This window comes from Etheostoma cragini, chromosome 9, assembly GCF_013103735.1.
Source record: "Etheostoma cragini isolate CJK2018 chromosome 9, CSU_Ecrag_1.0, whole genome shotgun sequence".
Taxonomy (NCBI): domain Eukaryota; kingdom Metazoa; phylum Chordata; class Actinopteri; order Perciformes; family Percidae; genus Etheostoma; species Etheostoma cragini.
Genome location: NC_048415.1, coordinates 22,440,030 through 22,453,183, shown reverse-complemented (window position 1 = coordinate 22,453,183; position 13,154 = coordinate 22,440,030). Strand labels below are relative to the sequence as shown.

The 13,154-nt window shown below is 39.5% G+C and overlaps 2 protein-coding genes across 2 annotated transcripts in view; both read right to left on the bottom strand.

Moving 5' to 3' along the window:
• LOC117949858 (espin-like protein) overlaps window positions 1-4,962 on the bottom strand; it is an 18,413-nt gene extending 13,451 nt beyond the window's left edge. Inside the window, exons 1-5 of the mRNA XM_034880411.1 lie at window positions 4,669-4,962; window positions 3,446-3,636; window positions 911-1,097; window positions 643-825; window positions 243-371 (exon numbers count right to left, since the gene is read on the bottom strand). Of these exons, the coding sequence (XP_034736302.1) occupies window positions 243-371; window positions 643-825; window positions 911-1,097; window positions 3,446-3,636; window positions 4,669-4,962 (984 nt within the window). The remainder of the gene's footprint in view (window positions 1-242; window positions 372-642; window positions 826-910; window positions 1,098-3,445; window positions 3,637-4,668) is intronic.
• A 521-nt stretch (window positions 4,963-5,483) lies between these two features.
• On the bottom strand, window positions 5,484-11,345 carry scly (selenocysteine lyase). The gene is made up of 13 exons (XM_034880444.1): window positions 11,228-11,345; window positions 10,430-10,516; window positions 10,153-10,262; window positions 9,775-9,875; window positions 8,482-8,659; window positions 8,228-8,355; window positions 7,833-7,988; window positions 7,640-7,746; window positions 7,496-7,532; window positions 6,639-6,722; window positions 6,319-6,418; window positions 6,029-6,104; window positions 5,484-5,931 (listed from the first exon to the last, which is right to left on the bottom strand). The coding sequence occupies exons 2-13, from the start codon at window positions 10,441-10,443 to the stop codon at window positions 5,760-5,762; spliced, it is 1,263 nt and encodes a 420-aa protein (XP_034736335.1). The 5' UTR covers window positions 10,444-10,516; window positions 11,228-11,345; the 3' UTR covers window positions 5,484-5,759.
• Between the last annotated feature and the right edge of the window lie 1,809 nt (window positions 11,346-13,154).

Here is a 13,154-nt window from a genome sequence, read left to right as displayed (position 1 = left end):
ATTGGCTGCTTAGAAATTAAGTGTTAACGAGCAGTTGGACAGGTGTACCTAATAAAGTGGCCGGTGAGTGTATGTCACAAATTAAGAAGATGATTCACCAAGATCTTCCAGATGTTTGCGGTTGACTGCAATTCCCAAACTAGCTTTGATTTTCATGCCAAAGTAAACAGCTGGGCAGTGCTGACACAAAGAGAGGACACAAAGCAGCAAAATATTCTGTAGGTGAGAGTGAGAAAGCTTACATTTTGCACAGCACAGAGATATCTGGCACATTCATGGTGTCCATTGTACTCTGCCAAGTCGGCTGCTGTGAAGCCATCTACATCCCGATCTGAAGGGTTAGCTTGATTGGCCAACAGGATTTTACAGCACTGAAAGAAAAAATAGAACATAATAGTTGACCAAGACACAGTAATATGTATAACACATTGCTTTATGAAAAACAGTTTAGTTTACTAAGAAAAGATAAGAAAAAAACTATAAAAACAACAACAACAAAAACCTAAAGAAAAATGTTGTGTTGAGGAGGTGCACTGTGCCTTCTTCGGTGTGTGTAGTGGACTTCTCTGTGTGTTGTCATCTAGATCAATGTTTTAGTTCAATTGTTTAAAAGTATTTATTTCAAAAACAGTTGCATCCAACCTCCAGCTCTCCATTCTCTGCAGCGTTGTGAAGTGGCGTCCCTCCCCAGTAATCCTGGATGATCTTTGAACCCATGTGAAGCAGCCTCTCCAAAATACAACAATGCCCTCTGCTGGCAGCAAAGTGCAGAGCAGTCGCTCCATCTCTGTCCTGGGAGGACAAGCTGACATCAGTAGTGGTCACCTATTCGGGGTTAATGACAAACAGCAACGTGGTGAAAAAACCAAAATGATATCTAGGAAATACTCTGTTGTGCTTTTCTACTGACCAGCCACAGCACCACATCTTGGTGGCCCATGTGAGCAGCAGCATGCAGGCAAGTCATGCCATCGTGGGCCCTCAGGTGGACATCAGCACCGCAGTTGTTCACAAGGTACTCTGCAACATGCAGGTGCCCTTCCTGGCAGGCCAGATAGAGCAGGGTAGCACCGGTGACAGTCTGGTGGTCCACACATCTGTAGTCCAATAGGGAGGTAAAAGTGTAAGTTACTATCAGCCATTGAATGCTTTAAAACATGTTTTCAGTTTTGGGACCAATATGAGAAATTCTGCCTAATAAAAATACCCAATTTAATATGTAGATGATTTATGATATTAAAAATCATGTGGAAGAATTCTACAAAGGTGAATGAATAATATTATATGTATATATAATATAACAATAATATAATGTATTTTGTAAATGTAACACCACTGGATATCATTAAATGATATCCAGTGGTGGTACATTTACAAAATACACATTTTATAAAAATTTAAACCAGCCAACAAGATATCAGCATACAAGCCCATCTGAAATGATTAGACCATTAATTACTTAGTTGACTAGCAGGACTGGTTGGATTGTTTCCACTTTCGAGAATGTGAGGCTTATTCTGCTGTGAGAAATTTTATTTTTAATACTTTAAGTACATTGTCCTTACAATACATACAAACATTTTCAATGCAAGACTGATGATCTGATGATGATATCTAGATATTCTGAAACTTTAAATAGATAATGGGCTTTTAAAACCAAGCTGTAGTCAGTATAAAGATGTTAACGTTAAGTATTCAATCAATATTCAATCACTAACGTCTTGGGCGGGGCTAAGCTCCAGACGGAGCCACGGTGCCTCTGCTAAATAGTCTCAGGAAGGAAGTTGTTTTGGTGGAACTTGTGTACGTTCAGAAGTAGTTTTAGTCCGATTGGACAGATAGTCAAGCTAGCTGTCTGGATTTACCCTGCAGAGATCTGAGGACCAGGTAACCATAGTCCTCAGATTGGACAGATAGTCTAGCTAGCTGTCTGGATTTACCCTGCAGAGATCTGAGGACCAGGTAACCATAGTCCTCAGAAATCCACCAGAGGTCAGAATGCCAGCACAGAGACAGAGGACGGGGACGCACATCTGGCAGAATTTCCAGTGGCACCTAAACAATTCCGGGAATGAAACATCATTCATATAGACTAAGTGCAGCCTAATGTCACAAATCAGTTTGTGGCATTAGGATGGCTGAGAGCGTAGGCTAAAAACCCATCTCTTCCAACTAAACCTCGGAAAAAAAACAAAAAAACAAAACATGTATATATACTCCTAAAGCTGCTCTTTCATATATCTCTTCGTAGTTTTGCTTATTTAAAGCTAATGTACATGCACTTACTACTTGATGTCTGGAGTTTGCACCTTTAAGGTTAAAAGCACGTAATTGGAAGTTGCTTTGGATAAAAGCTTCAGCTAAATGACATATTATAGAATGTACTTTTGTTTAATTATGAGCTATGTCTTTGATTGATGACTTGATAATATCCAATATACATGTGATCCTACATAGAAATACACATAACAGAATAACTTATTGAAAGTGTAACAGCTAGAGGACTGAGTGAATAAACAAAAGAAATAAAAGAAACCTACATATAGTTGCACCCAAAGCTGTAACTACCATAATACTATTATATTACTGGGTGTGTCTAATAGCAACACATTTATTATAGTGGTTAAAAAGTGAGACATTGTGCTTCTTGTTAACACAAGTCACTGTCAGCAACAGCCTTTGGGGCTGTGTGTTGGTATCACCTGGCCAGCTGGACAGCCAGGCCGGGTTGCCAGGTCTGTCTGTAAACGCGTGAAGCCAGCGCGCTACAGCTGTTACGTTAGGACAGCCAAGAAAGCAGCAAACCAACTAAAAGGATAAATGGAGATAGATTCTACCAGACCCCAAAAAACAGCATGTTTCTAACAGTGGCGTGGCCAGAGACCTAACAACGTCCCCTGGGTAAATATTGGAGATCTATTTTAAGATTGAGACAGTTTAGAGCCCAAATGGACGCTGAGTTGGTACATTTTGTATAGTACCGATGCAAACTCATTCTGACAAAACATTTTGGGAACCACTCTAAGCTGTGAGAAACTGGCCGTTGTCAAAATATGTTATGGTTGGTTGGTTATTGTCAGTTATGTATGGTTATGTAAATTACTATTGATTTCTTTGAAAGCCTATCATTCTAGCTCTCCTTATGGTTACCTAATCAGATGGTAGGTTCGAGTTGCGAGGCTGATAAAATAAATGGCCAGCCACTGATCTCTAATAGTGGGACAGTAAGTGGCAGCTTGCTGTCAGGCTTCTTTTCTTCAATTTTAAATTAGATTTGTGTACTTCCCAGAGTTCTTGTTTTGTCTTTGTTCAGATAATAGTTTTTAATAATCAGTTTTGACAGTCTATGACTAAACACCCACATCTACTGGGGCAGGACACTACTGTTTTCAGGTGTGACCTCTGCCATATTTCAAAGAACAATTAGTGATTGCTGTGAACTCACCCAGGTGCCTGTTGAATAAGTAATTTTAAACAGGTGAGGTCCCCATTGGCAGCAGCATAGTGAGCAGGTACAGCTCCACAGTTTGTCTCCACCTCAGCCGCTCCTCCACCAGACAGCAGCCACTTAATGACCTCCACACAACCAAACCGGGCTGCAAGGTGGAGTACAGTGGCACCAGCAGCATCCCTATCCTGGAAACATTATGAAGATTTGTTTAGGATCCTCATTACCTCCTGCATTGCAGGTGCTATTCTTCCTCAGGTCCTTACAACTCACTTGAAAAATGTGGCAATGCAAATAATAAATACACATTATAACCTCATAAACAATAACAAATAAAATTGTAAGACATAAACTAACCATACACTATCATTTCATGACACAACTCATATAAAATAACAAAATAGACACATAAGACAAGGACAAACACATAGACAGCTCCACCAGTGCAGTCATCCTAACATTTAGGTTGAACACAATTTTAAGGCAGGTACTGTACATCCACATGCTATCGTCACATAACATCTCTTCATCCTCTCTGGACACATCTCACAATCCAACAAACATCCATAGAATTATAAATGAGAGTAAGATGAAGCCTGATATAGAAAAATTGAATTCCTCAGTGAAGGTTTATGGTAATCCTTCATTATCAGTATCTCAAATTACTAACATGTACAAAAGATAGTACAAGATATTAAATTTATGTATAATTAGTAGGAATTCTTGTGAGGACCAACAATTAAGATATTTAGTGGTCTCACTTAATAAATAATATGAACAAAATAATATACATATAATAATAAACAATAAAAACATTCCAGGTTTTCTTTAAGGATTCTGCACATTCAATCAAAACGGGCATTTATAATTTTGAGAAACAGAGATGCATGTAGACTTCACTTGATACAAAGTTTAGCAAGAGCTCCCCTCAAGCATCTGGACATAATTACTAATTATTACTTGCTATATAATTCTAATGGATACCCAGTAAGTCAACACCATATGATGTAATCAGCTGGTAATACATGGTGTACAGTACCTTTTACAGCTGCAGTGATGTAACTATACTGTGGGATCAGTTAGATGACTAAAGCCACTGAATTTAGACTCGCATACAAAGGAGTCGGTAGAAGTTACCAGGAAAACTGGACATGTAGCATCTCTCCAAGGCATTTGAGCTCTCAGGGTAGGTTTTTCCTCTTAAAAATTGATTAATTTACCTCATTGTTGCAGCCTCCCACGTCTACCAGCCATTGCAGCTCCCGGATGTGGCCTGTGGCGGCTGCATCATGTGCTGGTGTGGCCCTGTTCGAGGCCCGGGCATCAGCTGCCAACCCCAGCTCGCTCACCAGGAACTGCAGGCACTCCAGGCGTCCACACCTTGCCGCGTGGTGCACTGGGCCTGCACCTTGAGCATCAGTGATTGCTGGTGAGAGGTAACCAGAAGATGCCAGCTCCCTCAAGTTTGCAAGATCCCCTGCTCGAGCAGCCTGGATGGCCCGATGAAGCACCATCCTGGGCTGCTATGAGTAGGTTATGGCACACAGAACAAGCTGCCTGGAGCTCTCTGGCTCCCACCAGGGTACCATCTCTTTCTCACTCATGCTCAACTCTCATTCAATAACAAAATCTCATTCATTCATAGCCTCTTCCAGAGCCAGGAAAATGACACCCAAGCGGCAGCCAGCTGGCCAGCATGGCTATTGGGGAGAGAGGAGGGGGTCAGAGCCAGTGAGATAGAAAGGTAATGAAAGACGGGTGGAGGCACCGAACTTGTGGCCTCCTGCTCTCCTTTGTGTGCCAGTGACCATATGCTGGAACACACACCAACGCTTCACTGGAGATGGGGGAACTGAGGCGGCACGGAAACTTAAGTAATGGGAGAAGTCAGAGCCCAGGCATGGTGGATTACAATGAGTGTTTTGTTTTTTTCCAACTATTTTAAAAATTCCTCTCAGTGGGGGAATAAACTGATTATGAATTTGCAAGATTATAATCTACATTTTACAGTTGATTAGGGAAAAATTTTTAAAAGTGTATTTTAATATTTTAATTAAATAATGCTTACAAACGGTGCCCCGACTCCAATTAGCTGATTAGCTACTTACATGACGTGATGGAAGCCGAGTGCAGTCATCTCACCAGAACATAACCCCTTAGGTCGCTTCAAGATCTTCCCTTTTATTATTTAAATTACATATTTCATCCATTTTACATGATCAGTTAATGTAACAATAAACAAAAACACAAATGATGTATTTTACTTCTGTACATCCGTTTTTGACCTACATGATTTGACCTACAGGACTGTTTAGGCACATGGATGCTGTCCGTCCATTTCTTCCAGCAGCTGCACAGTTTCCCTCAGATCTTCCACAACTGCATCCACATCTGCTCTGGTCGTGCCCCTGCCCACACTCAACCTCAAGGCATTAGCTGCCACCTCTAAGGGGACACCACAGCTCAGAAGGATATGGGAAGGCCTGATAGACAGACGGAGTGCAGTAAAGGGGAGTTATCCAACCCGATCATTATGGTGTCTGGATGAAAGCATAACAGGTGAAAGAGGTCCTCCTTTACCTGTTTCCACTGTCTGAGTGGCAGGCAGCACCAACGCTGGCCAACAGCCTCTTACAGTTGGACAATACTCTCCAGCCTAAAGCAAGAGAGAGAGAGAGAGAGAGAGCGAGAGAGAGAACGAGAGAGAGAGAGAGAGAGATAAATGATTTAAAGCCTTTGTAGTTTACAAATAGCCCTCTGCAGGTCATGAACTGTCTCTGACAAACATTGGTGTAGGGTTAGAGGACACTGTTGTTGCACTGTCAAGGCAGACCAGACATAGAACAGAGACGGAGGAGTCATAAGATCACCTTGTAATGTTGGGCCCAGGATAGACACGTTACATGTGTTAGGGAGCATAGAAGAGCCAGGGTACTGGCTGTTGAAGTGGATCTTGTCTTTAAAGACGGCCTGGAAAAAAAACATACTGATGGTACACCTTTTTTTAATGCAGAAAAATGGAAGCAAAAGAATAATGCTAATGTAAGTTGTAATTTTTAATCAAAGAACAAAAGTACCTGTTAATCAAAGTCATAGTACAGTTCAAATGAACACAATCATGCCATAAACTAATAACATTCCAATTGACATCCATCACAGTTTCCATCCCTCTAAATGGATTCAAACTTACCTTCAATCGTTCCTCCAGGTAAAGTTTGGTACTTCGCATATGACTTTCATAATCTGACAGATTACAGGTCACTAGTTCCGCAGCCTAACAGACACATAATAATTCAGTTGCTACAAATGAAACATAATGATATTTTTGGTGTCTAAATAAAGAAACAATATGTAAGGTATTTAAATTACAAGTTGGTCACTTTCATCAAAAAAATTATGTTTTGTCATATTTGACATTCTGACAGTACTACATTAATTAGATCATCTGTGAAACGCAACAGAAACCTACACAAACAGCTGCAGACAACGCTGGCGCATAGTAGGTCTTGTTATACAATCCATTTGGAGTTGCACACATGGTAGTTAGTTAGTCCATAGTTAGGGTTAGGATTAGGCTAACCCTAAGTAATTGGGGAGGCTTTAATGCAACTGAAATTGCAGTGATTTTGAAATGCAAGAAATGACCATGTATCATTCTTATTTAGTACAATAGCAACTATTTTAATGTCTCAATTCAATAACACAACAAGCTACAGTCTAAAGATGAGCTGCAATTTTAAATGGCAAACAGTCTAAACATTTTCAGCTTCATAAATTATACAGTGGGGCTCAAAAGTTTGGGCACCCAAGGTAAATATTGTATTAATCTGCACAAAGAAACAGGTGTTCATGAGATTCTGAACACTAATAAAATTACATTAAATCTTATAGTTAAATAAGATATTGTTAAAAAATATTTGTGACCAAACTGCTTCGACAAGACATTAATTTTCCCACTTAATTATGCGTGATTAATGAGGAAGATAAAACCTCCTTTAGAGTAAAGAATTCCAGGAATAAATACAGTATACGGAGCCAGAAACATACCTTTCCCAGACCAGCAATCATTGGTGTGTTTTCTGTGCTGTAATTTTCAGAAAGAGAGAAAATAGACCCTTATATTTGGATCTTGAACATTATTTAATGCATATGTGGTACTTATCTTATAAGTAAGACAATGTATTATGTTACCCCGGTCTGAAGTTTCTTTCCTGTCCTCCTCCAAACAGCATGGGATACAAAGGTGTATTCGTTCCAGGGCCGTTCACGTACAAAGCCCCAATCCGAGGGGCATAGAACTACAAATGTTACAAAACCTGTCAATAACATTTATTCACATATTTGTGATGCCAAATAAAGATATTTTATGTAACAGATGCTTGACCTTGTGTCCTACTATGGTGAGGTAATCCACTCCCAGTACACAGGCATCTACTCGGATTTTCCCAAGAGCTTGAGCAGCATCAGAGTGGAGCAGGATCCTGAGCCGATCAGTCTGCTTGTTGAGAGAGTTTATTCTCTGGCAGATCTCTTGGACTGGCTGACAAGAGATACATGTTTCAGCATTTAAGGCACATTAGACTGCACTGTACACAGAGCTTTTTGTTTTAACATTGGAATCAGCACCTATTTCACCTTCACAAATTGAAGGATTGTTCTATTCTAACATATTTTATGATAACAAAAGTAGAATTTCTCTAACAGCAGTGCTGAGAATACTAAAAGGTATTATACATATACATTTACAGGTGACCGTAGAAAAGTCTATTTCTATCTTACCATGATGACTCCTGTTTCATTGTTGGCCAGCATGATAGAGATGAGACAAGTGTTGGGACGCACCGCAGTAACGATATCCTCCACCTCCACACAGGCAGTCACCTTAGACACAGGCACATATGTCACATCTGTGACAAAAACAGTTACCCAAGCAAGTCATGAAAGGGTATAAATGTAACAAAGCTACTATAGAATAAATTAAAAATATTCTCCTGGTATTAATCTGAATAACATTTTACAGGATTGTCTCCTACCTGCCTTGCCATCTTTCTGTAGGTGCTCAGCTACTAGTTTGACCGAGTCATGTTCCACATTTGAGGTGATAATGTGAGGAAGCGCATTGGTGCCATTCTGTTGTCCTTCACCTTGCTCTGCAGCCCTGCAGCTTCTCCTGAAGTGCTCTACAGCAGTCTGAAGCACCAGATTATTGGCCTGAAAGAAGACTTGTTTGCTATGAAACACTATTCTGCACAAAACATTTTCCAAAAATCACACAAAACTGATGTACAGTGTGGCTCAAAAGTTTGGGCAACCGAGGTAAAAATGTGTATTAATGTGCATAAAGAAGCCAAGAAAACATGGGATAAAAAACTCCAAAAGCCATCAAATGACATATTAAAAATTCGTGTAATATGTCACAAAAAGTTAGATTGTATTTCCATCATTTACACTTTCAAAATAACAGAAAACAAAAAAATTGCATCTGCAAAAGTTTGGGCACCCTGCAGAGTTGCTACCCCCCCCAGGTGATGTCAACCTCATTGGTCCACAGAACTTGTTCCCACAATGCCTCGGGCTTGTCTATATGTTCATTTGCAAAATTCAAACGCTAATTTTTGTGGCTAGGACGTAGAAGAGGTTTTCTTCTGATGACTCTTCCATGAAGACCATGTTTGTACCAGGATCTCTTTATAGTGGAACGGTGTAGCCCAACTCCAGTGTCTCCAGGTCTTAAGGTCTCTAACGTGGGTCTGGACTTGCTTTTCTCCCAATCCTGCGAGCTGTTCTATCTGATATTGTTCTTGGTCTTCCAGATCTTGCTTTAACTTCCACTGTTCCTGATGACGGCCATTTCTTAATTACATTCCCAACAGAGGGTATTGGCATCTGAAAACGCTTTGCGTTCTTCTAGCCTTCTCCTGCTTTGTGAGCAACAACTATTTTCAGTTTCAGTTTTCTAGACAACTGCTTAGAAGAAGCCATGGTGCTGATTGTTGTGGGGGGGGGGGGGGGGGTTCAGATGAGTCTGGGCATTTAAAACCTTAAGATTGACATCACCTGGTCTTTCTAGACAATGATTGAGAACAATCCATGACACTGTCAGGTCTCAGCGTTTTGAAAGTTTAAATGATGGAAATAAAATCTAACTTTTTGTGACATATTATATGAATGTCTAATCTGTCATTTGATGCCTTTTGGACATTTTCCATCTTTTCTTGGCCTCTTTATGCACGTTACTACAAATTGTTACCAAGGGTGCCCAAACTTTTGAGCCCCACTGTAGCTTTTAAAAACCAGAGCAAAAAGGGCACCAACAGACTGATTACCTCTGTTCCACCTGATGTGAAAATGATGTCTTCTGCTGTACCTCCAACCATTCTTGCCACACTCTCCCTAGAGTGATTAATTATTACCTTGGCTTTAGTACCTAGAAATAAAATTGATGTATACAAAAATAACTTTATTGTTTGCATGCTGAAATTTTAACAGCACCATTTGTTGGCTGCTGAGAAGGCACATTAGGGAAAGTCAACATTAGCTTACCAATAGTAAATTATTTTCGCTCGCTCGCACGCACGCACGCACGCACGCACGCACACACAAGCATACACACACACACACACACACACACACACACACACACAGATAAAGTGTGTTAATTAAGTATTAATTAACACACTTAATTAATATTAAGTGTTCTTCACCTGCTATATAATTGCTGCTTGGGTTTCCCCAGGCATCCTGGAGGGCCTCAGAAACGGCTTGGATCACTTGTGGTTCCAGTGGAGACGTGGCATTGTAATCCATGTAGATCCTACATTACATAAGATACATTGGAGAGAAACATTTTATGTTCAACAAAAACATCAAGAGCAACCCCTAACCCGAGAGCAAAAAATCGAATTAATCTAATTTTGCATTCACTCAGCCTAACTTTCAGAGTAAATGACCGACTAATAAGACATAACCAAGCCTTCCTACCTGTCTAGACTCATTTTGGAATAATGTTGTTGAAAGGTATGGCCAGTAAAGGTGGTGATGTCATCAGATTGTTTGACCACAACACTCCTAGGGACAAATATGATATTACATATATTATAAAAATATTTAGCAGAATGGTTATGTCTACATTTATTAGTCAGGAAATATTTCCAAAACATAACCAACTGATATCGCTCCACTTTTAAATTAGTGAGTTGCATTTATTTTGAAAGCATGCGTGAGTTTCGACTACAATGTGTTTAAAAGACAGTAGTAGTAGTAGTAGTAGTAGTAGTGTTAGGTATTAATCCCAGCAGATGTACTACTGTATAGGCTAGCTACTCCAATTCTAATCATTGCAGTATGTACTTAAAAGCCACCTGGAAATCAAACAGAGACTACAGCGGTGTATTAGACATCTGAAGCGTTAGCATAACACAGTCACTGTGTCAGCTCCCGTTACATGCCCGCTGTCAGCGGCAGCTGGGACAGGTAGCGCTAACGCTATAGCTCCTCACTAACGTTAAGTTATTGGGTAGCTTCCTGGTAACAACCATGCTTTAACGCACGGAGAAACGGGTAAAATAACAGGGACATAAGCTAAAACAACATATCCCGTCCCTGGAAATGCCTGCGAGACCGGAATGATATTTAGCCAAGTAACATCTGTTAACTTTAGCTAAGGCTAACGTTAGCAAGTGCTGCTAAATCATTTTTGCTAGTATAATTACATTGAACCGGTTAATCTGCTTTCAAGCTGTAGTTTATGAATAAGAAATTCTTGGCTTTGTGTCTAACCTTGTGAAGTGATGTGAAGGTGTCCTGCATAGGTTTACTACTGCCCGTGTCAATCATTTGCTAGCTAGCTAACTAGCCAGTATGTATGACTGGACTGGATGAGACAGCAGTACTCCGCTGGGTTGCCAGGTGTCTTAAAGGGAAAGCTGCAAATAAATGAAATATTTCAGAGAACGCTCAAAACTACTTTAATTTACCAATTTTATACATATAACCTTAGCACATAAGTAAAAGCGAAGAGCATTAAGTCTTTTTCTTTTTTATCTGTAATTTTACCACTCAAAGGGCAGAATAAACTGTTTACTTACAGCACAAGAACCAGAAAGATGAATTAAATTCAAATCTAACGTATGACGTTAGACGTAAATAAGTAATAATAATTCAATTAATTAAAGTCACAAAACGCTGGCATGCAGACATGGCAACTCTGTATTCTGCTTCTACATGGTTACTAACAACCCTGCAATAAAGTAAACTCACATTTATTTGTGCTGCTTGGTTACAACAACAAATACTGAAATGGGTCAATATTCGATACAGAAGAGGAGTCCACACTTTGTGTTGAATAATTTTCAGGTTTATTTAATATATGACAATGTGTTAAGTGTGCACAAACAATTGACGCTAACTCCAACACTCAGAGACACTGACTGAACTACTGCCCATTTAAGATTTTGCAAATGGGTGACGCTTTATAATACACTGTTCACAGCAATCGTGTTTATATACAATGCAAAATAATTTGGAGAAGGAAATAAACTGAAAGCAACTGGTGACATTTAAAAATAAAGAAAATAAAAAAAGATTAGATGTGGAAGCACACAAATGTAAATGATATTCCTTCAAAAGGGGAAGGGAGTTATTAGAAAAAGTAGATTTTGTAAAGGCTGTCAGAGCATGATAGTTATATTGAAAAAGGAGTAAGTTTGACACTAAGGTTACCTACAGCATTACTCTGTACAAGAGGCAGTCACAGGGCCATCACAAACCAACATCCCATCACACCTCAGTGGAGAGATAATTACAGATATATCCCATTACCTCCATTTGGTTTCCTGATAGTAACCAACCTCCAATCAATAAGGAACCAGACTGTGAAAACAAAAAACAGGTCAACATAACTGCTGCAGCAAAATAAGTATTTTCAAATATCAACATACATTCAGTGTGATTTTTTTGTGACTGCACCAACAAAACTTTGGTTGGCTCAAATGTGAAGCACATTAAAATGCCCAATGAAAACACCACGACCAATCTTAACACAGATCAGACTGGAGCAATTCTGGGCTCCCATTTTAAGATTGTGTTTTCATTTAAATGAGACAGAAAGGAGTGCTTGAGACAGTATAATGTACAGAACAGCAGGGCATTCCCTCAATGATGATGCTATACCCAGATAAATTACAACTGCAGTCTTTGTCAACACAGGCTGTGATAGACTTTGATCGTAACATTGATTACAGGACTTCCTACACAACAAGCGAAATATATTCAAAGACATTTGACTGTTTCATCAGCCCCAACTACTGACAGTTATGTGTATGGTTGTAAAATGTTTTGATTGGATCACTTCAGAAATATGTCCACAACACACAGAATACGAAAATATGGTTAAAGTAGAGGTATTGAATGGATTACTTCAGCAACAAATATAAAAACATACTGAATTGCTGTTACAATTTAATCCCCTGCTAAATATATTGTTCTTGCGCTTTTGTGTGATTGGGAGATGTTGTCCTAGTTTGCAAGTGAAGTGTCATACTGTCAGCGAGCATGCACTCTAGGCTGGCTAACCTGAGGCATGCTTATCAGTCAACCTTCACACAATTACTCTCAAGAAACTGTACCTAGTTTTTCAACAGGTTACATTTTTGGATTTATAATCAATTTGGATGAAAGGCAGTAGAAAAAGCACAGTGGCAATTTT